The 25,378-nt window shown below is 43.9% G+C and overlaps 1 protein-coding gene across 10 annotated transcripts in view; it reads left to right on the top strand.

Annotated features, from left to right (window-relative positions):
- Positions 1–10,139: 10,139 nt before the first annotated feature.
- Positions 10,140–25,378, top strand: part of APC6 (anaphase promoting complex 6) — an 81,449-nt gene continuing 66,210 nt past the window's right edge. For 3 of the 10 annotated variants that reach the window (XR_015187198.1, XM_086506345.1, XM_086506344.1), the window contains exons 1-3: positions 10,165–10,626; positions 11,775–11,906; positions 12,803–12,876. Coding sequence is in view for 9 of the 10 variants with exons in the window: in XM_086506345.1 (XP_086362471.1) it covers positions 10,378–10,626; positions 11,775–11,906; positions 12,803–12,876 (455 nt within the window). In the remaining variant the exon portion in view is untranslated. The other 7 variants (XM_086506351.1, XM_086506350.1, XM_086506349.1 and 4 more) reach the window with 6 other exon arrangements.

Here is a 25,378-nt window from a genome sequence, read left to right as displayed (position 1 = left end):
AGATTCTTTAGACACATGTCATGCATGACAAAAATTTCAAGGTCAAACTGTAATAGCCATAATACGGTGAACATGCCTTGCTTTCGTTTGCTAACCCAAGCACAAACTTCAAAAGTTTTGAAATCTTTACTGCTTTAGTTTGTCTGTACAAGCCTCACTCATAAATGGTCTCATATGGAGGCTTGCTCCTTTTGTCTAAATATGACCAATTCTTGGAAATGTGGGAAACACCTTGTAGAGATAGTTGTACTATTTTCATCAAGCCAAAACTAAATAGAGTGCTTACTCTTGACCGTGTCGACCAACTAGGGTTGTTACCCTCCCATATATTGATGCTTGTTGTGCATGGTGGATCCACTCTTCACTTTGCTCCTGTTGCTTGGTAGTGGTTGTGAAAAAAAACCTTGACCCGCTCATCTTGGAAAAAACTTGCCACGCTTGACCTCGACTGAAAATCCCTCAGCTTGCCACAATCTTCCTTAGCTTTACATGACTATGCGGACCATCCACCACTTGCATTACGACATCGCTGGTTGCCATAGCTGCAAAATTCCTTTGTTGTCCTTTGTACATCTCTTCAGGCTTGCTGCATCCCTTCTTTTCAAGGTTAAGCACCTATAAAGGACTTTGCATGGATGCTCCCCCTTGTTGCACCTTGCATACCTTGAAAATTGACACTTTGTTGAACCTTCTTGGTTGTGGGATCGACTAGCTCAGGGTCCAAGGTGATGAGGTCGATCGTGTCGCCTTGCATGAATGCAAACCCTTGCAAGTTGATTCACGTGGCATGGGGCTTGGCTCCTAGCAAGGGAGGGTTGCCAAAATTGGGCGCCCTATTTGCTTTACAAATAGAAAGAAGGAAAAAAGACCATGGCAGCTTCTTTGTGCAGCAACGTGAGAGAGAGAAAAAGAATCGGCACTCGTAGCCATGGTCAGTTCCCCTCCCTGCAGAAATGAACTTGGGAGTGTTTGATGACGCGTGCATGCTGAGATCGTCAATGTAAAATTTTAAAATGTTAACAGTGGCTTCCCTATGTGTGCTAGGGACTATTCTCGCATGCTTTCCCAAGCACATCCTCACCTTGCAAGCCCTGCTTCCCACAGTCGCGGTCCGAGCCATGCCATAGAAAGTTGAGAGAGAGAGAGAGAGAGAGAGATGACCCATGCAAACCCTTCCACACCTCTCCCCTGCTACCCTTCTCCCCTGAGCTTTGATACCAGTGTAAGGACATAGAGACTACCGCATGCTCATCTCCACACAACCATCCTATATATAGGCCCTTGGCCAGGCTAAATATAGACCCCTTTATCGCATGTGTATCCTGGTCCTTGGTCTAACATGCTTGGTCTAACATGCTAAGCCATAGTTGAAGGATTGAAGGTAATTAGTTAATGCTTGCAATGAATTGAGTGAAATATAATCAATGTAAATGTTGCAAAAGGTAATGAAGGACAAGGGTTTCTTTTGTTTGACTCAAAGGAAACCTAGTGAAACAATTTTCAAAGTTTCTCATGATAGAGAGTTGATCTCTAAAAACCACCTTCTCCATGGATCAAAAACAATGTTGAACACTTTTTGAAGAGAGGAGTGGAAAAGGGTAAAAAACACAAATTATTATTGCACAGAGGCTAATCATAACCTTTACCTCTTCTCTCTCTCTCTCTCTCTCTCTCTCTCTCTCTCTCTCACACACACACACACACACAATCTACATACCTACTATTTAAATCAAGAGGGTATAGGGCAAAATAGAGCTTTTAATTTCCCGTTTTGTGAATTTCTAAGTCTTCACAAAGTCTCGTAATTACCCAAGAGCTCGAGAGATTCATGGATTAGTTTTGCACATCTTTGTATTTTCTGTATAAATAATAAAATGTCCTTTTGATGGGGGGGGGGGGGGGGGGGGGGGGGGGGGGGGCGGCCTCATGTAATCCGGCTCTCTATGTTGTGTCAATGTTGATTTTTGCTTGTCTTGTATGTTTTTATGATTGATAAATCAATCAATTAGACAACAATTTTGATCAATTGAAAGTTTTAATTTAGTTACAAATTTTGAGATTACAAAGGTCATCCAAGGGGATTATCAGAGAGACTATCTGAAATTTTAGCAACCCCTACAAGTATTCCATATGTTATTATGGTATGGAGCTTCTTCTTGTGAAGATCATAACTAAATCCTTATGGATTCTGCTCCTTGTCTCTGATAGGGTCATGGAGATCTCAGTCTCCGTAGTCCTATGTAGACCCTAGCTTCTCTTTGGTGTAAAGAGCTCCAAGAGCGTGAGTAGTGAAAGCCTTTTGAAAGGGGGTCGACCTTATGAAATATGGCCCTCAATCTTGTTTCATATCATGTTAGTAATTTTGTCCTTAACTTTGGTTAGAAACATGGTAGTTTGAATACGTATGTGGAAATGATGCTTGGTTATGCATCCAAAAACGTAATCTATGCTAACTTGACGTTATGCCTAAAGAAAACTAAACCTAATCAAGTTTCCAGTATGTCATGCGCGTTAGTCATATGGTCTGCTTACAGTCTGCCATGCTCAAAGTCAAAATGATGAATTTTTGGAATATCAAAAGACATGCTGCCATGCTTGCTACGAGAGGAAAAGATTACCTCATTTTTGTAGACTGAAAACCATCATAACCTTCCTGACGTGGTTGCAAAGGAGGAACTTATCTTTAGTTATATCAAATTGATGTAATCTATTGACGAAACCCGATGTACTTGAATTACTACAAGCACCTTGGTGCTTGTAGAAGCTCGATCAATTATAAAATGTGCATGGCATGTAGGCAAGTGGTGACTCAAAGAGATTGAAGCTAAATCTTTGAGTACTTGGATGAAAGAAAAACTCAAGAAGTGATGGCGTCATCAAAGGTTGCTATATTCCGAGTTTGTTGTAATTAATTTTTTCCATTCCAAAAAACTCTAAAATGTTATTGCTAAAAGTAGCCTTCAACACTTGTCATATGAGAAAAATCATATGGAGGTTGCATCCAATTTAAGCCTTATATAACCAATAGTGGATCCTTAGTGGTGACCCTAGGGCACCATTTGGACGCTTAATTGAAAATTGAGTTTGAAATCAACTTTGGCTACGCATGGTAGTAGCAAGGTGCTTTACGATGGGATGAAGATGATGATGTGTTGCCCAATTCTTAACGGCTACGAGCTACACTCAAAAAGTTTTTACCTACCTTGGGTGTTCTCAATTCTTACTTGGAGTTTATGTACTCGACTCTGTACTTTTAGGTATCCACATATAGCAACATGTGGGCCTATGGACAACACCTTCGAATCGACAAAATTGATCAACGGCGTGTTACTCGAGATTCTTGCATTGTTTCATCTTTTAGGCAGCCATTTTATGCAAGATACTGCTATGGTCCTCGTGTGTGCCAAGCAACTATGCACATGCTTTCTTGGAGAGAGAGAGAGAGAGAGAGAGAGAGAGAGAGAGAGAGAGAGAGAGAGAGAGAGAGAGAGAGACTTAGCTTTGTAGCATGCAAAAGACGCATTCCCCCCCCCCCCCCCCCCCCCCCCCCCCCCCCGCGCCCGTCCCCGAGCTTGCTACTATTGAGAGGAGAAGGGAAATAAAGGTCTGCACTCCTCCCATTCAAGCCCTATTTACCACGGCATCAAGCTCTTCTCAACTCTATCTTCCATATGTTGTTGATATAATTTGCAGAATTTTGGTATATCCTACCCCTCAAATTGGCCTAGTTTGTTAGTCACCACCTTGTTCTTCCATCCTTGACAATGCTATGACTAACGTCTATTGATGATGTAAGAGTTGTTGATGCATATTTTTCAAATATTGCTCGCAATTTGTTGAAATTATTCATCTTGTTCCTTTGACATGGCTTTAAAATTGTCACCTCGATCGGTTTCGTGTTGGGTTCACCATTGTCGAACAAAAGCTTGTTTGAGAGGGGACAGGAAGGCTCCTAGCCTCTGGCTATGAGAAATATTGAGATAAACAAGTTGAAAACACAGACAAATGAAGCAATAGATAGAGATCCCAAGTACATTTGATTGATTGAAATAGAATAAGTACAAACAAAAGTCGTTTCAACTGCTTGTAATTCCAAACAAAATCCAAAATCCCTTAAATCTTACTCAGTGTGTGCTCAATCGCCACGATGACACACACTTGAGTTTTACCCTGATTACACTTCCCAATAAATAAGCACCCAATTTTCTCTCTTTGCACCGCCCTAACTATAGATGTCATATAAACGTAGCTAAGTTCGTGTCAAACCAAAGGCATGCAGCTCCAGAGTACCAATTTTTTAGGAGAAAAAGAAGCCAATGCCTTTTCATAAGCCAAGGTCTAATATCTTCTTCCTTCTATGTGTACACAAAGAAGAAGAAACTTTGATGCCAAGCAAGCTAAATGGTTCTCCTCTATGCCAACGCACAAGGAGGTGTAGCCCTCAACTATCTCCACCTAAGAAGAAGAGGACAAGCCTTAGAAATATTATGTTGATTTTTTCCTCTTCTCCTCTCCACATACTCTCCAACAACCTCTTTGCACGTGTTTCCCCTTTTGCTAGAAGCAATGGCTATTTTTGTCAATCTCCTCTCTTAAGAAAATCAAAAAAGTGTTTTTAGTTTAAGGGGGCATGAACCCACTTGCCCTCGCTTCCATACCAACCCTAAGTGAAGCACTCAATGCTTCATCTCCATGACACAGCTTTAACCCTTGCACATCTGCATGGGAAAAACCCCTTAGCTAGCCTGCTGCCCTTAGGGGGTATGAAACCTACATTTGTTTGGTAAGGCACTGTCCAATGGTGACGACACCAACACCAACGACACCATAGCACTGCCAAATAACAATATTACTTGCATGCGCCAAAATGCACTTCTCCCACCAGGCCGCACTATAGCCCAACCTCATGGACCTCCCCAACAAGGAGATTCTATTATGCGGAGCTTGTGAGAGTGGACCTTTGCTTTTATATCCCATTATCCCCAAGGGTCCCATTGTTTATGGGTTTTATCCCATGCCATGTGCGGGAGCCTCCCAAGGTTCCCCCTATTTTTCACCCAAAAAACTTCCTTTTTAGCACCAATTTGAACCCACATAGGGTGCGAATCTTGGCATATCATCACATGTATAGCAAACCCTTCGTTATGGGGCTCTGTAAGATCTTCCAAAGCTTCCATATAAGCACCACAAATTAGCATACGTATCAACAAAAAACCCTTGAATTTAAACCAAGTATTTGAGTAGATCCTCGCTCGCCGATCGCAAAGCAACATGACAACGCTCGAATCCTTGTTTTGCTTCTTCTTCTCTTTCTCTCTCTCTCTCTCTCTCTCTCTCTCTCTCTTCCTTCTCTCTCTCTCTCTCTCACACACACACACACACACACACATGTCACTTTCATATGTGGCTTACTTTTCTGAGAATGGATACTAGCTGATATCGAACACTATATGGATGGTAGGTATAAGTTAAAAAGCTTTTAAGTAGGACATGGATAACAACTAATAGGTTCGTTGACTCCTATAATACGTATTCAAAGCTAACAAATCCATTGTCTTGTTTATATGAATGCAAGTGAGGACTCTATCGTTGCTTAGGATATTTTTGGCTTAGTTGTTGTCCATCAATGTTGAACCTGGCCTTTTTCACTTCAGAATAAGTTGTTCTTGACTATCTTATATTCAAAATAGTAAAATGATACCTCATTCTCACTATGATGTACAAAAATGAATCAAAGACCGAGTTGTTTGTTGTGCTAATCATTGTCCTTTGTCTAAAGCCAATTGTCTCTTGAATTGTTATGTTCTTTTGTGTATAAGTCAAAAAATAGCAACACACACGTCCTAAACACAAGGTTCTCCTAAAAAACTAGGAAACCGGGACATTGGCTTTGGAGATTTTTGTCTATAAGCTTTGATGGACTCAATGTCTATAATTCTTTGTTAGGCTGACAGGTGTTACGTGGTTTTTCCTTGTCTATAGATCGGATTCCTGCTCACAGCTATTGTAGTCTTTGACTTTGCTGGTTTTATGTTGTAGGTTAATCCAAAATTACTTACCCTTGTATAATGATTTTGATTCTTATGATTTTAGAAACAATTTACCAATAAATCAACTACTCTTGGATGGACTGTTTGTTTGAGGACTATCCATAGAAACTGGTTAAAGCATGGAAAACTTTTAGGACTGACTATGAACGACATCCATACTATTCTCTACTGGCTAACAAAGCCTTAAAGCTCCGATTGGAGTATAATCCTCTCTGTTAACATTTTCACTTATAGCTCCGATGAGACTCATGAACTTTTTATATGATACAGCTCTTTGGCTTCAGGCTTGACTATTCTATTCTCATCAACTTGATGCAGTAGGCCCAGACTCAATGGGCCTACTATTGACTCGTTGAGCATGGTGCTTAGGTTAGGGCAGGCGGGCACGCGCACACACACACACACACACGTCGCTTTTATATGTGGCTTACTATTCTGAGAATGGATACTTGCTAATATTGAACACTACATGGATGATAGGTATAAGTTAAAGAGGTTTTAAGTAACATGGATAACAACTAATAGGTTCATTGACACCTATAATACGTATTCAAGGCTAACGAATATGTTGTTTTGTTTAAATGAATGTAGGTGAGGACTCTATCTTTACTTAGGATCTTTTTGGCTTAGCTGTTGTCCATCACTGTCGAACCTGGCCTCTCACACTTCAAAATAAGTTGTTCTTGACTATCTTATATACAAAACACACCTCATTCTCACTATGATGTACAAAAATGAATTAAAATCTTAGTTTTTTTTGTGCTGATCATTGTCCTTTGTCTAAAGCCAACTCTCTTTTGAACCGTTATGTTCTTTTGTATATAAGTATTAGTCTAAAAAACAACAACACACATAAGACCACTAACTCTTGTTTCTTGTCCTACACACATGCTTATGCACCTTTACTTTGATGACTTTCTTTTCCATATGATGCTCCCCATACAATATTAATTCCTCTTTAAAAATGTGTGAGGCTTGAGGTATTATCATATTTTGCATGTCTAAAATGTGTGGGAGCCATCATATTTGGGCACAATTGTTAAGCATGGAGCTTGATTTACCCTTGTAATTTTTTGTGGTAAAAGCGCACATTTGTAAGGCCCCCATTATGAGGAAAAGCCATCGTGCGTGAAGGAAAATCACTCACCGGAAACCAAAATTTTCACGGACAAGAATCAAGGCAACTTTAGAGGCCCGCCCCAGAGACTTTTTTTTTTCACCGGAATATTATGGCCGGACGGCAGTCGGAAAGTGGTCGGAAAACAACCGGTCGGTTGGCCGGTGGCCGGTAGTCAATGGCCGGTGGTCGGAAGTCAATGGCCGGTGGCCGAATTCAAAAGCGGACTTTTCTTCTCAAGGGCGGCCACACATGGGCGGATTGGAGGGTCCGATTTGGACTTACGATAGTCCCCACATATAACGTCTTCTGGTTCTTCTGGTTGGGGCATGGCACCACCCCGCCACCTTCTTTCACATGCATGTCGATGGCCTAAAAAGAAGTCCTGTTTTCAGACTTGGTGCAAAAGAAGACCTATTACCTATACAGGTGGTCGTGCGTGATAGCAATACTCTTGGTTTCAAAGAGAAGCTATCGAAACCTTTTTCCTACATTCATCATAAACCAATAGCCATGGAGAACTATGCTCAGGTTCCATCTTCTCACTATAAGGATCTTAATTTGCATAGTGTTTATGGTTGACATCTATAACACGTGGGCTTCTTTTGTGACACTTGTCTTCCACTGTCTAACATCCTATTTGTTGTTGGCTGTGATGGTGACATGTATAGAAGAAACCCTTGCCCTAAATGCTTCTACAAAGTGATATTTCTATGGTTTCTAGATGTCATACCTTTGTATCGTGATCAATAATTAAAGCTTTTTCATTCTTAAATCAAAATGATGTTCTACTTATCCCCTATTTTGTCTATATGAGGAGCCTTGGTCTCTTGTAACCTACACACACACACACACACACACATGCACACACTTGTACCAACCAAATCTTACCTCATATGACCAAGAAAACCTAATGAAATTGTCCAAAGCATTTTTGCCATGCCCATGAAGAGAGGTGACGGCTTTTTAATGGAAACCAAGATGGAGAATGATATATGCATAATAAAAGGTAGAACTTATTTTATATGGAACATGTTTTGGAACCTTCAAGGATGTCATTGCCTCTTTGTGTGCTACTTCAGTGACCATTGCTCTATTTAATACTATTAGTTTTATACCAGATTGCTAAAGTTTGAACTAAGTAGGATTGCATGCGATGATCATGTGACTCCTCTCTCTCTCACACACTCACACACACACACACACAATGTGTCCAAAATTGGAAGCATTGATGCTGAGAAGGCATAGTAGGGTGAGAAGGCAAGGGGGAGAAGATGGAAGGACGAATGCGTGTGCGCACGCGCACACACACACACACACACACACACACACACACAAAACATTCAAAATTGGTAGTGCTCATGCCATAAGAGGAGGAGAGGGTCTTAAATGTGAGAAGGTGGAGGAGAGTAAATAGAAGCACGAAGAGGAGGAGGGGAGGAAGGGAAGGGGAGAAGGAGAAGGTTGTTAGCATGAAGGTAGGGGTTTCGTGTGGCTACCGGGAGGTCTCGAGTTCAACCCACATCTCGCGACACAGGTGAACAAGGGGTGCCATTTTTGTTTTGAGTTCACCCCTAGTTCACCGGGCGATCGGACGACTAAGATCAAATTCGCTCCATGCCCTCAAGTTTGGGCCCCAGATCTCCCCTGGTTGACCTCGTGTGAGATAGTGATGAGGCTCTGGCTTGTTACTATATGACAAAGAGGTATGGCTCAGAGGGGATCTAGGGCCCAAATTTTGATTTTTTTGGGGGGGGGGGGGGGGGGGGAGGGTAAAGCAGCTAAAATCTTAACCGTCAGATAATTCAATGAACGAGGGGTTATCGTACGACTGAGATCGAAGTCGTTTCCTGGCCTCAAATTTGGGCCCTAGATCCCCCATGTGAGATAGTGATGAGGCTCTGCGCACCCAAAGTTGGGCCCTAGATCCGCCCTCGCTAACCCCGTGTGAGGAGAGGGGGGGGGGGGGGGGGGGGGGGGGGGGGGGGGTGGGGGTCGATAAGTGATACGAGAGGAGTGAGGGGATGGACGAGACGGGGGTTCAATCCGCCGTTGATCGAGAGGCCTTGAGAAAAAAAATATAGGGTTCCCTGTGTCGCGCCAATCCCTTGAACCCACGACCTCTTCCTTTGAAGTCTAGAGCATTATCCACTTGAGCTGTCACGCGTTGATGCAACCCATGCGAGGCCTTCGCTATAAAATCCTACTCCCCCTTGGTGTGGCGATTGGACGCCCCAAATCGCACGCGCCCGTCGATCGTGCGCCCCGTAGTCAATCCCTTGACGCTCCTCTTGTGTCAATTATAGATGAGGGTTGCCCACCCTCGTCTATAAATGCCACATGATGGGAGTCGAGGGATCTACGATGGAGAGAGTGATCGACGGAGCGAGGCGGACTTTGGGCTGTCGGATCAATGCAGGAGGGGGGCAGGTTTTTATAGTTACGCCGTCATGATGCTTGCAGCCTGCTGCGATAGGTGGGTTGGATAGGGCGTGGGAGTGTTGAGTGGGAGGTCCAGGGTTCGAGGCGCGATCGCGACGGTGCGGAGCCTTGTTTTTTTTATCACATGCCTCCGTCATAGATCCATTGACTTTGGGGCGTGCCATTCATAGACAAGGGTCGCCCACACAGACCCCCCCCCCCTCGTCTATAAGTGACATGGCAGGAGAGTGAAGGGGTCGACGACAGGGGTGCTTTATTGGCGGCGTGCGTAATTTGGGCCGTCAAATCCCCGTAGCAAGGGGGGGTAGGTTTTTATACACGTAGGGGCGCCTATTGAGCATCGATGCACGTCAACTCAGATGGTTAGTACACGGGACTGTGGAGGGGGAGGTCATTGGTCCAACGGGCCGCCCCGACGCAAGGAACCCTAATATATAATTTTTCCATTGGAATAGATCAAAGGCCGATTAATTTTCAGCCGTGGCACTTATTGACCAGGGCACTCCCCTTCAATAAGCCTTCAATCCATAGAATCCATAGAGAGACAAGGTGAGCTGGCCTTCAATAGTTTGCTATGCTCACTCGCGACATTTGAAATTCTAGGGTCTATTCTTCCCCGCTCAAGCTCTCTGCGGTTGGTGGGTGTCAGGGTGATCTGCCGCTGCTAAGTATTTTCTGCACGTGCAACTCTGCCCGTATTTGAGTAGTTTGGGTTTTCTCTGCTGTGCATCACTTTGTAGAGCACCCATCGGCACACAGCCATTGAAGATGAGGGAAAAGGAGTTGGAAAAGCTACGTGCGATTGTTCGTGATTGCTTGAGCAAGCATCTCTACTCATCGGCCATATTTTTTGCAGACAAGCTCGTAACGATGGCTGGGCATGCCACTCAAGATCTTTACATGCACGCACAGGCGCTCTTCCTGGGGAAGCAGTATCGAAGAGCACTGCACTTGCTCAGAAGATACCAGCTCGTTTCTGCTGATCTTCGATTTCGATACCTTGCTGCCAAATGCCTGGTATGCAAGTAAGGCCCGCCACTGTTCAATAGTTAGGAATTTTCCTATTTTCTGGCTTAGAAATGTGCAAAATAGTGGATCAACAAAGAGAAATTTTTTGTATTTGCATGCTCTTATGGAGATTTGGATGTCTGAAAAGCTGAATGAGGCTGCATGTATGGTAATTTTCATTACTGAGTTTAGCAACACACTATAAACACGACATTCACCAGTTAATGCATTGGATTTCTATGGGATCGAGTGACTTTTCATAGTGGGAGTTAATCAGCAGCAATTACAATGTACTGCAGCCTCCTTAGCTGATGATGTGTCTTGTGTTCAATGTGTTATGACTGAAGCTATATGTTTGGGCCTTGGAGAGTGTGGATGATACATAAGTTGCAGATGGTAAGAGTTGATGCAGAGATACGTTTTTTTCTTTTTCTGCAAATGAAACCCTTGTTCTAACTGGAAACAGGGACAGAAGTTTTAGGCATAGTGAGTAGGAAATTATGGTTGTGGAAGTACGCAGTTCACATGCCGTTTTGTGAATAAACGTTTTCATCGCAGTTCATACTTGTCGTTTTCCCTGGCAGTCTTCTGTAAGCACTTGGTGTTTATTTTATGTTCAGGTTATTGTGATCCAGCCGTTTCTGGCTGGATTAGTGAGGTCCCACCAGCCACAATGTGACACACTTATTAACTGTTAGCCACTTATTACTTTGCGCCCTTGAGTGTAATGTCATTTTTCACATTCAATTATATATTGAATTATAAAGAGTGTGGTTGAAAATGGACTCAAAAAAGCATCAACAATGTTGCTTGATTTAATTTTGTCCCCCTTTATTCTTGCTAGCTCTTGGGATATTTTTCTGACATGTCCACACTTTTCTGAGATGACATCAACCATATTAATGTTGGACGTGCCCGCCAACGGGCTTACCTTTTGAAGGTATAGGATAGGAAGACAGCTTGGGGCAGTGCTTACTAACTGACTTCAAGCGTGAATAACTGCTTAAGTTTATACTAAATCTTGGTTAAACGCATTTCTCCTTGTTTTCTGTTTGGCCAACTATTCTTAGAGTTTTGTCCAGCTGATTTTCTTATATCTTGATAAACTGAATCTACGAAATAACCTTCTTAGTGCTACTAAATACTTTTGACACCAGGAAGAGGTCAAGGAGTGGAATGAGTGTTTACTAATGCTGGGGGAGAGTGATGTAGATGAACAAGGGAATGTTCACATGGAAGATCAAGATGCCGAGTTCTTGGAAAAGGATGCAGAAGATCGAGAGATTAATGTAAGTTTGCATTCATCGAGTCTGCGTCTGTTTATGAGTTCCTGCAATGGAAACTTTTTTTCATATTAGTTTATTCTTTTGTCTGAACAATTGAGTGAATTTTCCCAAGGCTGCCAGATCAATATATAGGGTTAGACGTTGGAACCAATTAGTCAACCTTATCCTGCTAAAACTGCACATTTGAGGATGTCTTGTTTGCAAGAAAATTAACTGCTGTGAACTTAGACACCAAACTGGATGACTTTTGGCTTCAGGTCTTCGATCTTGATTATATATTATGTGTTTGTTTCTGGAAAGCCTTCAATAAAATCTAGAGCTTTGTTGGACATGCTTGTGGCAATTACACAAATAGCAAAAATTATATATGTTGTGTCCGAAACTGATTTTGCGAAGCTGGGATATTAGACTCGGTTGTAGTGAAGCACAATCCCAAGAGAGTTTTACTGGAGTTACCACTGTTCAACAATATTTTGTTTGTGTTTGAATGAAGCATCTTAAGCTCTTTTAAAACGTGCAGCATGACACCCTGTTAGATAGCAAAGCATTTATTTTATGTATGTTCCTGTTCTTTGAGATTGGAATGAGAATTTTTCTATATGTACTTAATAACAATTTGCAGGTGAGTGTCAACTCTTTACTTTATGGGTTACAATAGTATAACTGTGGTATAAATATTTGCTCGAATGGAGCACTTAAAAGATTTTTGGTGGAGTGTGGTTCGTCCAGTTCAAGTGGAGGTATACAAAAGTTAAACCTCCATATTTCTAAGCTTCCTTTGATTTGTTGAATGGGTGCATTATTTACTAGTTGAAGAATCTTCCATCCGTTATTCTGATTAAATTAAGTCTGCTTTACTGGGAGGTATGTAAAGACAACTATGGTATTCTTGATGACAGATAACTGCAGCGATTTGTTTGCTTAGAGGACGTGCATTTGAGGCGTTGGAAAATCGTGCGCAAGCCCTCCGTTGGTATTTCCTATCTTTTCTGTTTTTCGTCGTCGCAAATATTTTAAAGAGCAAATGTGCAACTATCGATGAATGCTTTATCATGATTAAAAAAAGTAGTTGATGACATGGATAGACTATGGTGCTTATATATAGGCAGCAAGAAAAAGTTGGCAAGCTGTGTTGTTGGCTGTAGACTAGCCCAGCTGCTCTTGGGTACAACTTCGCTCATTGCTTCTTGTTTGATTATACAATCAGGGAAATTGTCTCAATTACACTGCCTGTTTGCCAAGTTCTTCTGAAGATGTTTTGATGGGAGATGCGATACCAAGGCTAGGGTTGCTTGGCGAACAGTGAATATGCCTTGAACAGAGGGTAGTTTGTAGAGAGTTTTGTGTTGCTTTCCAAGCTCATAGATTGGGATTGGGCCCCAAGCCTTGGAAACTAGTTTTGCTCATGCTTTGGGCAGCACTATCCCTTGACATGGGGACATTGCTCCTAGTCATTGGATTAGGGACTCCGATTAGCTCCTATTGGTTTATTTTTGTTGGGTGGGTATGTTTATGTCACTTCTAGCTATGGTGTATGCACTACCTCTTAGATGCTTGTGTGGCATATTAACCATAGTTATTGGGGAACGGACCTAAGAGGGCTTGGAGTGTCGGAACGGTGTTCCGGCAGGCCGTAAGAGCAGGGAACGGCCCGAAACATCTGGGCGTTCCGGCAGACACTGACTCATCGGAACGACGTGACCGGAACGGCCAGCCAACGGACAGATTTCCCAACGGCCAAAAACGGCAAAAAACTGACAGATGGAAGCCCTCATAAATTCCCCCTCCCTCACCCCTTTCATTCACAAGGCCAATATCTCTCTCTCTCTCTCTCTCCCCCCCCCCCTTGCTATCAAGCTCTCTCTCCCTTGAGGCTTGCTCTCAAGCTATACCCTCGGGCCTCAAGCTCTCTCCCTTGGGGCTTGCCATCAAGGCTTCAACGGAGTCAAGCCTCTCTCTCAACTTTCAAGCCCTCTCTCTCAATTTTCAAACCTTCTTCTTCTCCAATTATCCATGGCCTTTTCTTCTCATTCAACCCCCTCCGTTTAAGTGGGCAACACTCAAAAAGTCGAAGGAATGGTCGTGGTGGGATGAAGTGACCTCGGAGGGCACCTTGTTGGCAGTGAGAGGTTCTCGTGCATGGGCATGCAAGTTATGCCCTTACACGCGGAAAGGGGGGCATGACAAAGCGAGGGCACACTTTGTTGGAGTGCCGGGACATGAGGTGAAATTTGCACCAATGTAAGCATCAAGAAGAGGAGGGAGCTTGAGGAAAAGGATCGGCAATTCAATCATAAATCCAAGCTTGCATGCAAAGGTATCGACCCGAAGACCCTCATTTTCCATTCTTCTTCTCTACCCGGTGTCGGTGCCGGGTCCAATTCGTCGCCAAAGGACCCTTGCCAACTCTTTGGACCCAAAGAAGAAGGAAGAGGTGGATGCCGCCATGGCCCGATTCTTCTATCACAACCATATGCCATTTATCGGGGCAAGGTATGTTTTATCTTCTCTCTCATTTCTTCCGTTGTCGTCGTTTCCGCCTTTTTGATACTAACCTCTTTTATGTGTGATCGAAATAGGTCGGAGTATTGGAAAGTTATGGTGCAACAATAGGAGATTATGGCTCCGGCTATGTGCCGCCATCTTCAGAGGCTCTCCAAACCACTTTGCTCAATCGAGAGAAGGCGATGGTGGAGCAAGCAACACTTTATATTTAACGGCTTTGGGCAGAACACGGCGTTTCCCTCATTGCCGACGGGTGGAGCGATACAAGGAAGAGATCTATCCATGGCCTCGTTGCATACTCGAGTGGAGAGATGTACTTTGTGCACTCTCATGATGCCATCGAGAGTAGTAAGTTTGCCGATGTCCTCTTTGCAGAGTGGACAACGGCCATAGAAACGATCGGTGAGCAACACGTGGTGGCCTTTGTTTCAGATGGGGAGGCATCAAACAAGGCAGCAACAACTATTGCAGAGGGCTACTATCCGCACGTGGCAGTGTGCTTTTGCATGGCACATTGCTTGAACAACCTTCTAAAAGACATCGGCAAGCTACACTAGATCGCTTCAGTCATTGCTGATGCAATGAAGATTGTTACTTTCATCAACAATCACAACTTGGTGGAATCTTCGCAGATACCTAATACCTAAATCCTATTGCTCGAACTAAAACCCCAACAGCACATGCCAAAACCAATGATTGACCACGGGCAGGACAATCGAGGACGTCGATTGCAACTACTCTAGCCACTACACTCTTTTGTAACGTTGGTAACGAAATTGTATTTTATAAAACAATAAAAGAATACTCCGGTCCCTCCTCTCCTGCCGCCATCGCCATCCCCTGCTCACTCTTGTTGCGACTCGTTTTAACTCCAATCCCTCCTGCTCCTGCCGCCATCGCCATTCCTTGCTCCTAGTTCAGTTTTCTTGCTCGTGCCGCACTTGGCTTCATTCTTCCCTCCTACCATCGCATCGCCATCCCTTGCTCACTCCTGCTGCGACTCGTTTTGACTCCAACCCCTCCTGCTCCTGTTGCCATCGCCTTTATTGCTCCTAGTCGAGTGCTCTTGCTCGTGTCCCACTTGGCTTCATTCTTCCCTCCTACCATCGCATTGCAGTCTCAAAGGATCTCTTAAGATTCGTATCAATAGGCATTTTTTAAAAATCGTTAGTGCATACTTGGTTCGGAGTGAGTATCTCAAGAGGTCGGGTGGCAAAGTGCTTTTAAAGTATTCACATTGCTTCGCATTCAACTTTCTTCTTGTGCGTAGGCTGTCTGAATGTCAAAATGCGGTCTGACAGGTCTTCATCAGTGATGAGTTCACCAGCTCCCCCTATGCAAAGACAGTTGCAGGGATTTTGTGCAAGGATAAGGGAGAGGATCTTGAGTTTTGGAAGGAGCTCAAGAGTCTATACGCACATGTAAAACCGGTGGTTCATTTGCTTCGAGTTTTGGATGGCAAGGTTTATGAGGCTACGGACCGCATGATCGAGCAGCTTGCACAACTTGAGCCGAAAGCAGAGCGATATGAAGAGATCCATGCCTCTCCTTTACACGGGGCAGTGTACATGGTGGATCCAGAGTTCCAAGGTGCAGAGCAAGAGACAGATAGAGAAGTCATGAACCAATTTACAGAGATCTTAAACAAGATGGTTCTAGGCAGAGATGGGCGATGCATTGTCAGAGATCAATTGAGATAGTACAGAGAGATGCGGGGGTCATTTGGCAGTTCAGATGCTTAGATTGATCGCAGGAAGATAGATTCAGTGTTTTGGTGGGAGGACTATGGCTATGATGGCCCTGAGCTTCAGAGATTTGCGATCCGTATTCTTAGCTAGTCAGTTAGTACCTCATGCTTGGAGCAATTGTGGAGTACCTTTAGCCACATTTGGAGTGGAGAAGGCAAATGATCTTGTCTTTGTCAGCGCAAATTTGAAAATGCTTTGCAAGTGTGCAGACAAATAGACAGATCCTTGTACACAATGGGAGATTTTACACAGTGGGAGATGGAGCAAGAGGCTCCTCAGGCAGGTGGAGATGCAGAGCCACCAACACTAGGTACTTCATCCATGGCTGAGATCGAGCCGAGCCTAGAGCTCGATGATGAGGAATGGAAGGATGTCCATGATGTACAGCCGGCTACTACGAATTGGGAGGCCTTTCAGGCTAGTGAGTCTTGAGTCTTGAGACTCGAGAGTTGCGACTTTAGGACTTCCATTATTCTTACCTTTTTGTATGGCTGCTTGCCCTCTTTGTAGCATCTTTATGGTATTTGTCACCTTTAGTCGTTTGGTATTGTGGTCATTGGTTTGACCCCCTCGTAGTCTCATTATGGTGTACGTAACCGTTGGTTTTTTTGTAGCGCCTTGGCGGGCCTTATTAGCCAAAATTAAGCGAAAAGTGTTAATCTTTTACTTCTACTCGCAATTATTTTTGAGAGCTCTAATCTGTAATTACATGTGTTATTGTGTTTTTACAATGTTGTGTATGTACCATCATCCATGGGCGTGGCACCGCACATCCCAATCAAGTCATAATAAGGTTGAATGGTATTCGAATCGTGTTTTTTGTGGGTATTAGAGTCCAAGGACTCTAGTACTAGTATTCAAACACATAACGCTAAAAATAGCATTATTTGGGTGTTTTTTAAGCCTCCCGTTCCAGATTCGTTCCCGTTCCCCCGTTCCGCAAGGAGGCCCGTCGCCGTCCTCGTTCCGCGTTCCGGGTAACTATGATATTAACCTGTGTGGCACATTATCTAGCCTAGTAGCTCGTGTGACCCATTATTTTGAATAAATAAGATGAGAAGTACAATAGGTGCTCTAATATAGAAGAGCTATTAGTGACATAAGGGATGACCTCATAGGTAAGGTAGTATAAATCTCATATATTTATACTACCTTACCTCTTCTATATTAGAGCACCTATTGTACTTCTCATCAAGTTAATTTCCATCCTTAGTTTGTGTCGTTGATCGCACTATTTCTTTTAACGTATCATTAAGTTTCTAATTGTGTGTTAATTATGAATTGTCACACTTTTACACGCCTCAATGCTTACAATTTTCACAAAGGTTCCTCTGCCCATCAACAAAATGCAACACTACCAAACACCACTTCAATGGTTTTGATCTAGATTTCACCAATTCAAGGTTGGATCCCTACTTTTACTTTGAAATTGTTAACAATCTGGTAACATGGCACTAGCTGAAGATTTGACCAACTTAGATCCCAATCGAGGGGCCTAAACTCTAGCAAAAGAAATAGAAGTTTTACTAACTTACTGAGCTCAGCGGATAGGGCCTAAAAGTCGAAAAGCACTAGGATTTTTAATCCTAGCCCAACCAACTTACAAAACCTTGGTCAAGGGGCCTAAACACTAAATAAAGTACACACACGTCCCCACAGATTGTGTAGGAGCTGATGATGTACCACGTGGCAGACTTGTACAGACCTACCGCAAATCACGAAAATCCAACTGACGTGGCACACTGTCACTAGACGGGCACCACGTGCCAATAGAAAAGAACAGACTGAACAGACTTTTAGCACTTCAATAACAACTGAACTGAAAGAGAGAGACGACACGCGACACAGAGTGGCGGAATTCCACCCCAGAGAGTATTGGCCTCAAACCTTGGCACCCCTTTCGGTATTTCTTTATATTGCATCAACACAGTACAAGCCGGTACTCCAGACTATGCACCTTCGTCAGGAAGCATGCCAGAGAATGAGCCCTAACCTCATATTTAAAGGCCCTTGGCTTGAAAAGCAGTTCCAGTGAAAAGCCTTCAAAACTCAAAAGCTTCTGGTCCAAAAAGCAAAGCCAAAGGCTGCCAGCGTAAATCATGGAAATCCGTATAGCTTGCCATGTCATCAGCCAACGCAAAACGCGGAAATCTCCCTACTATCCTTAGGGTTAGGGTTAGGATTTTTGCAGTTTTAGGGTTAGGGTTTTTAGAATTAGGGCTTGCAGGTTTTAGGGTTAGGGTTTCCAGAATTAGGTTTTGCAGGTTTTAGGTTTAGGGTTTCCAGAATTAGGGTTTCAGCAATTAGGATTTTTGGCAGAAATTAGGGTTAGGGTTTCTACTCTCGGGCAGCCACGTCATCACTTTGTGACAGTTTAGGCCCCTCGGTCACATCTGTAAGTTGGCTCCATTCTTTAGGCTTTGACACGTCAGCAGTTTGTTATACACACTTTACGGACCAACCTAGAGGGCGCTTGCTTTTGGAGTAGTAGCTTTTAGAACTATTGCTTTTCATATGAGATACTTTTGGACAAGCCAAGGGTCTTTACATAAGTGGTGTGGACTCTCTCTTTGGCATTCTATCTTGGGGAGAAGCAGAGCCAAGCCAGAGTTGTACCTTGTTGAAGCAATATAAAGAAGGGGCGCCACAGTTTGGGGCCATTGCAATCTTGGAGTTGAACTTCACCACTCTGTGTCTTGTGTGGAATCTTGGAGTTCAACTTCACCACTCCGTGTCTTGTGTTTTAAGTGCTAAACGTTTGTTCTAGTTTATTCTTTCAGTTGGCACGTAGTGCCCTCCTATTATAGTGATATCAGCCTCAGGCGTGCGCTTTTCTAACAGCATACTGGTCCATTCAAGAGCAGACAAAGCAAGATGACACTTTCAAGTTTACAGATTTTTTTTTTCTCCCTATTGCAAGAGAGAAAGATGGAAGGAAAGCTTTACAGTGCCTGCATCAATCGTTTGCTGTTTTGACGAGCAGACTGATCCAAACATCAACCTATAGATGGGAGCTATGAGTTGGATGAAGAAGAAACGACAAGAGGAGGAGGAGATGAAGAAATAAGAGTTCCTTTTTGCATTAAGAAGCTCTACAAACATGCTTTTTGTGTCACGTGCACATCTAACCCTATGTGCATGTGAACAAGCTACTTCAAGTCCATGGTTTAGGTCAGCTTAGGAAGTGTTTTTGCACCTTTGTGAGCTTGTGCGCAGACCGTGCATGTCCAGGCACTTAGAGTAGTTGCATATCCTCTGGTTGCACATAGCATGATCATCAGCATTACAGTCAGTAGCCATCATGAGCATTTTACAGTGCACAGAACCCATTTTCCCTATCTTAGCCATTTTTCACTTATTATTAATAAGTGACTTTGTTTGGAAACTGGGTAGGGCAAATTTGCTAAGTTATTATAAAAGGAACCTGGCAGTTACTCAGAGAAGGAGACGAAACCAAGAGAGCACAGACAGAATTTGCAGCAGGCCTCTAGTATTTCTCCTCAACAAGACCTCAACAAAACCAGCTTTTGCAGATCAGCCTACCATCGTTTTTTGATCAGCCAACCAGCGTTTTTACATAGCCTGCATCAACGTTTTTACCTCAGCTTGTACAGCGTTTTCAACAGATAAAATCAGCAACTTGCAATAGCGTTTTTAGCAGTCTGTTCCAGCCCGCAACAACGTTTTTCAGCAGCGTTTTCCAGCCAGATGTACCAGCGTTTTTCAGCCAGCAATGGCCGCGTATTCAGCCACTGAAGTCAGCGTTTTCAGTCAGCAGTCATCAGCGTCGTAGTCGCCGTCGTCTCTGACTTAGGTCACCATTGCATCAGGAACTTGCATAAGCACCTTTGTACCAGATTTGTGCAATCAATAGCATAGACTTCTCTCACCATCAAAAGAGGGGCCCTTGGAGGAGGGTTTGACAATAGTCTGGTGTCGAATTCTTCTCTCTCTCTCTCTCTCTCTCTCTCTCTCTCAATTTCAACACCTTCATTCACAGTGACTTTTCACTTGTTTGTGATCATTTGCACCCTCTCACTAAAGGAACGGAAGGCTCTCCCTTCCATAAGTAAAAGGAACCGTTGAGCACAGTTCGGAGCACTCATCTTGAGGCTTGAGCAAAGTTCAACGTTCACTCCGCTGCACCTTACATTGGTATCAAAGCTCTGACAATGTCCTGTATCGCTCAAGAAAAGAACCACAAGAATTTTTTTTTGCTTGTTGCAGTCGCACATAACCCAAGTCCACTTAGGCGTGTCGATTTCTAATTGTGTTTTTGAAGAGTGACAGGAAACCCAAGAAAGAAGGGCTTGTCCGGCCTCCCCTCGTTCCTCTATTCACTCATTGAGAGCGGACCGTGCACTTAGCGGCTGGCCAATCGACGTGAGGTGGGGAAAGCAACCTTGGTGTGAGCGCAAGGCCGCCAAGGGGTGTGCCCGCAGGGAAGAGTCGAGCTTGGGTAAGAGAAGAGCCTTCTCTAACACATATTGCAAGCTAAAGAGCCCAAGAATCTCAAGACCCTCAAGAACTCAAGAACCACAAGAACCCAAGTCCCTCGTGAACTTCAGAACCCAAGATCTCAGTGTATGGTCATCACTCAAAGCGGAATGGATACTTTACAGAAGGTGATGAGCATGGAGGTCGTGAAGAAGAATTTTCCTCACCAAGAGGTTTTTCCGGCCCTCCTTTCCCATCTACGCCACCATTTGCACCAAATCCTATGGAGGCTTTGGTCAAGTTGACGATGTACATGATGCTACAACAAGAGGCGCAACATGCCACCTTGATCGCGAGCCCGAGCAAGCGTCTTTGGCGGCCAAAGAAAGAAGGGTAGCCTTGGAGCGTGAGCATGAGCAAGCGCACATGGCGGCCGAAGAAAGACGAGCGGCCTTGGAATTACATAATACAAAGTGAGGCACAGAGAGACCAACGCATGCAAGAGTTGGTCCTACAGGTTCTCACCTCGAAGTCCGAGTCACTCAAGGACGTGGGCAAATCATCAGGTAGCACAAGTCGAGAAGCGGATTCCAACAACCCCGTCATGTAAAAATGATAACTCTTCTAGCCAATCTTCCTCTAATCCTTCGGAAAAGAATTCTCAAAATGAATCTAAGGGTAAAGCTAAAGCACCGGCAAAACCTAAGCTAACCTTGGATGAAAAAGCCGCACAAGAAACTATAGGAGGATACATGACGGTTGAAGAACAAGTGATTTATGCAAAGGAAGGTAGATGTTATCAATGTCACGTCAAGGGTCACATTAAGAAGGCTTGTTCTAAGACAGTCCCACCTATAGAACCCAAAGAATCAACAGCTACCACAAGAACTTTAATGAATCAATCTGAGTCTTCACATGTTTCTGATACACACATTGATGAGTCTCTCTTTAAATGTTATGGTCATGTGAAGGGTCAGCGTTTTGTCATATTGTTTGATTCAGGTAGTATGTATGATGTGACTAGTGCCTCTCTTGTAGAGAGCGCCTCCCTAGAGATTAGCTAGACATCTCCTCTTGAGGTGTCGTGCTTCGCTCTCGGTATGGACTCTCTCGTTACGCAAGAGTGCCTTGATGTGTTGTTTACAGTTCAATAGGTTGTCTGCCGTCGAAAATTTGTTGTGTCTCCTCTCTCAGGATGTGGTATGCTTTTGGGTATTAGATGGTTTCGAGAGCATAAGCCTCTCATTGATTGAGCGGACAATACTCTCACTTTAAATGCCAAAAGTGACTCTCCCATGATCATTCGTGGTGAGGAGGGTCTACATTCTTTGCCTCTCATTTCTCATGTGCAAGCGAAGCGCGAATTACGAAGAGGAGCACAAGTGGCATTCATCTATGCCGCTCCAATTACCCAAAGCATTCAGACTCCAGACATGTATTCAGCTTTGTTTACCAAGTTTAAGCATCTCTTTTTGCAGGATGATCTTTCACCCCGTTTCCCATCCGAGCGGCCGGAGAACCATCGCATCAAACTCACGGAGGGGGCACAGTCTGTCAGTAAGGCTCCCTTCCGTTTGAACAAGACTCAGGAAGAAGAGTTAGAGCGGCAACTCACGGAGTTGATGGCCAGAGGATTCATATGTCCTAGTGTAAGTGTTTTTGCTGCTCCTATTTTGTTTGTTTGCAAGAAGGTTGGTTCGTCTCAAGGAAGGATCCGGACGTACGTACTGCTCCGTACGGTACCGTACGGTATGGTACGGATGGGTAGTGTATGTTTTTTTTGACTTTAAAAAAAAAACCCTACGCGTGAGGCCTTTTGTTTTTTCTTGGTTGGGTTTAGTCTGGGTACCTTATTTTTTTGGTGATTGTCTGTAACAGTGACCTGCAACCTGCAAAGTCTCTGCAAAGTCCATCTGCAGAGCCTTTTCGTGCGTGTTTACCGGTAAGAAAGCAAAGCCTCTGTCTCTCCCTCTCTCCCTCGCACATTTCTTTGTGATTCTCTCGCGATAGTATATGCCTTTTAGTCACAATGTCGTGTTCCTACTGCATGTGTAGGTCGACCATGCCTCGCAAACCCAACCCAGTCTGGAGCGCATACACCAATGTCATTGCGGTGGTAAATACAGGAGGGCAAGCAGGATCAGGAACACGCATTGGACTTTCAAATATTGTGGAAAGTAGAAGACAAGTACGGTGACGCGTGTGTTGAGGTACCTTACTGGTATCGGCACTACAGGCCAATGCGGAGGATGCAAGCTTGTTCCGCAAGAGATCAAGGATGCTTTGATTCTAGAGCACTTTCTGGGAGGGGGTCTTCCCTCGTCCAAGGGTAAGAAAGCAGATGAGGCAACATAGGATGCCTTGTAGGATGCATTGTTTGCAGATTTTCCAGATGCACCTACTCAATAGGAAAAGGACGTTAGCAGGAAAAGGACACGACGTTCTCAGGATGTAGATGAGGATACAGATCAAGGGGCACTATGCAATTGGAGAAGTTGATCTATTGTCGAGCGAACATGAAGCTCGTGCGTAGCTTTCATGCTTTGGGGTCACCCAAGCAGGTAAGTCTTAATAATAGATCATTGTTACATGAGTCTTGGATATGAGAGACTCGATGTTAAAAATTAATACTTGGCTACTTAAACTTTTGAGCAGGTAGATCCGACTCAAGTGAAGATGGTTCTAGATCCTACTGCACAAGAGATGGATTGTCGGATCAGAGATAAGTAAGAGGAGATTCTTCGAGAGCTTCATAGAGAGCTTGAGAGCGTGGATCGGCGGGTCACTAGATCACGAGCACGAGCCGTGGCCATCCCTCTTCGCAAGGAGGTTGCAGATCTAGAGAGAGCACGATGGGAGAGCATTTGCGGAGGCAAGCTGCCTGTGCGTAGTAGTCGTGGTCGAGCGAATGAGGCAGTGCGTCTCATTCTGACTGAGGAGGAGGATGACCCATTTGAGCTACTGGAGGCAAGTGCTTCAGGAGATCCCACCATTGTTGAGCCAGAGTTTGATGAGGAGGGCAATGTCTTGACAGAAGAAGACATGGCCTCCTCATCTTCAGAGTCCGATAGGGATGTTTGAGTATCTTGATTGCCATGTAGTATGTAGTATGTACTTTGCGGTTGCTAGCATCTTAGCATGCTTCCTAGTTTCCTTCTTTATTGAGTCAGGACTAGTGCTTTATTCCACCTTTGTTTATTGTGGATGAATTATCATTGGATGTACCTTTTGTTTGATGAGATTATGGTTTACCATTTATGAAGTATGTCATGCCAGTACTTTAAACTTTTCGAGTCTCGTCTGTTGTGTAGTGTGTAATCATGCAGTGTGTAAATACTAAATCAAGATCACTATGAAGCTCTTTGTAGTTTGTTATACTTATGAATATACTATCAAGTATAGACTGTATTGTAGGTTTTTGGCTTTCAAAAAAAAAAACCATACGAATTTTACGTACCTAACAACTCAATCCATTCGGTACTACGTGCAGGACGTACCGAATACGTACCGTACCTTACGTACCTTTCCACCTTGGTTCGTCTCGTTTGTGTGTTGATTACAAGGCATTGAACAAGATGACCGTCAAGAACAAGTTTTCGATGCCTCGTTAAAACATACACAGGGAGTGGATCTCCCGACTACACAGACCTCCTACAGACACGCGTCGGACGAACCACCCGACCATAGCCACCATCCGGCAGCTCCCCCATGCTGGGGCCAGCGTCCGAGGACGTAGGTGTGCACCTGTAAGACCGAGCGTCCCCACCCGGCCTCACTTCCTCGAGGTCACCTCGCGCACTCCTAGCCTTGCGGGCTAACCACTGGCGCATTGCCAGTGGGGGTCAATAACTGCAAATGAGGCCTTGGTCTCCCTTTTATAAAATGGCCGGCCACACAGGCTGTGTTCACACTACGTTCTCCCCGACATTGGACGCCTATCCCAACGGCGTCTGGGCTAGATCCCCTCTCCTATGAGCGGGACATAACATACTTCCTCCCTTAAGAACCATTGACGTCCTCATCAATGAAATGGGGCTATTGAGCTTTCAGAGCCCTGACTCGTTCCCAAGTAGCAAACCTTTCAGATTGACCCTTGCATTTAATTAAGTACTTGTCATAAGCCTTTTGGCGCAAATGACAAGTACGATGATCTAAAACTGCCTCTGGTTCTCGAGGAATATACTCAGTTTGGATATCTTGCCATACATTTTTCCTCGATGGGCACAACAACGTTGGCTTCCCTCAATTTTAATTTAAGGCGGCTGACATGAAACACCGGATGTACACTAACATCCGAAGGAAGAGCCAATTTATAGGCAACTTGGCCAATTTTCTTTGTGATCAAGAACGGACCACAATATCTAGCTGAAAGCTTATAATGCTTTCCTGTTCGCATAGTCTTGGAATCTTTGGGTATCTTCAGATAGACCCATTGTCTTTTCGCACAGCTTTGAGTAATTCTGCACCTCCGGATGGTTTGAACATAGCAAGTGTAGAAGGAAGTCTGCTTACTGAAGAAACCAATAGAAAGACAATGGCCAAAGGCAAAGGAACAACCTTAGTTGTCAGGGGAAGGACCAAAGAAAAGTACATCTAGAGTCCTTGGAGATCTCTTTTGATTAGCATAAGTAGTGACTCGATCACGAGCCGTTCTTGATACTATCCTCAGCCAAGTCGAGCATTTCTTGCATTTTATACAGGAAATCACGAGCTTGGCATTCCTTGACTTTCTCTAAGCCAATAGCAATTGGGGATTTAGACTCAAATCCATACATCAGCATGAAC

The sequence above is a fragment of the Adiantum capillus-veneris genome, chromosome 29 (assembly GCF_014529385.1).
Source record: "Adiantum capillus-veneris isolate H3 chromosome 29, ASM1452938v2, whole genome shotgun sequence".
Taxonomy (NCBI): domain Eukaryota; kingdom Viridiplantae; phylum Streptophyta; class Polypodiopsida; order Polypodiales; family Pteridaceae; genus Adiantum; species Adiantum capillus-veneris.
This window is presented reverse-complemented; position numbering and strand designations above follow the sequence as displayed.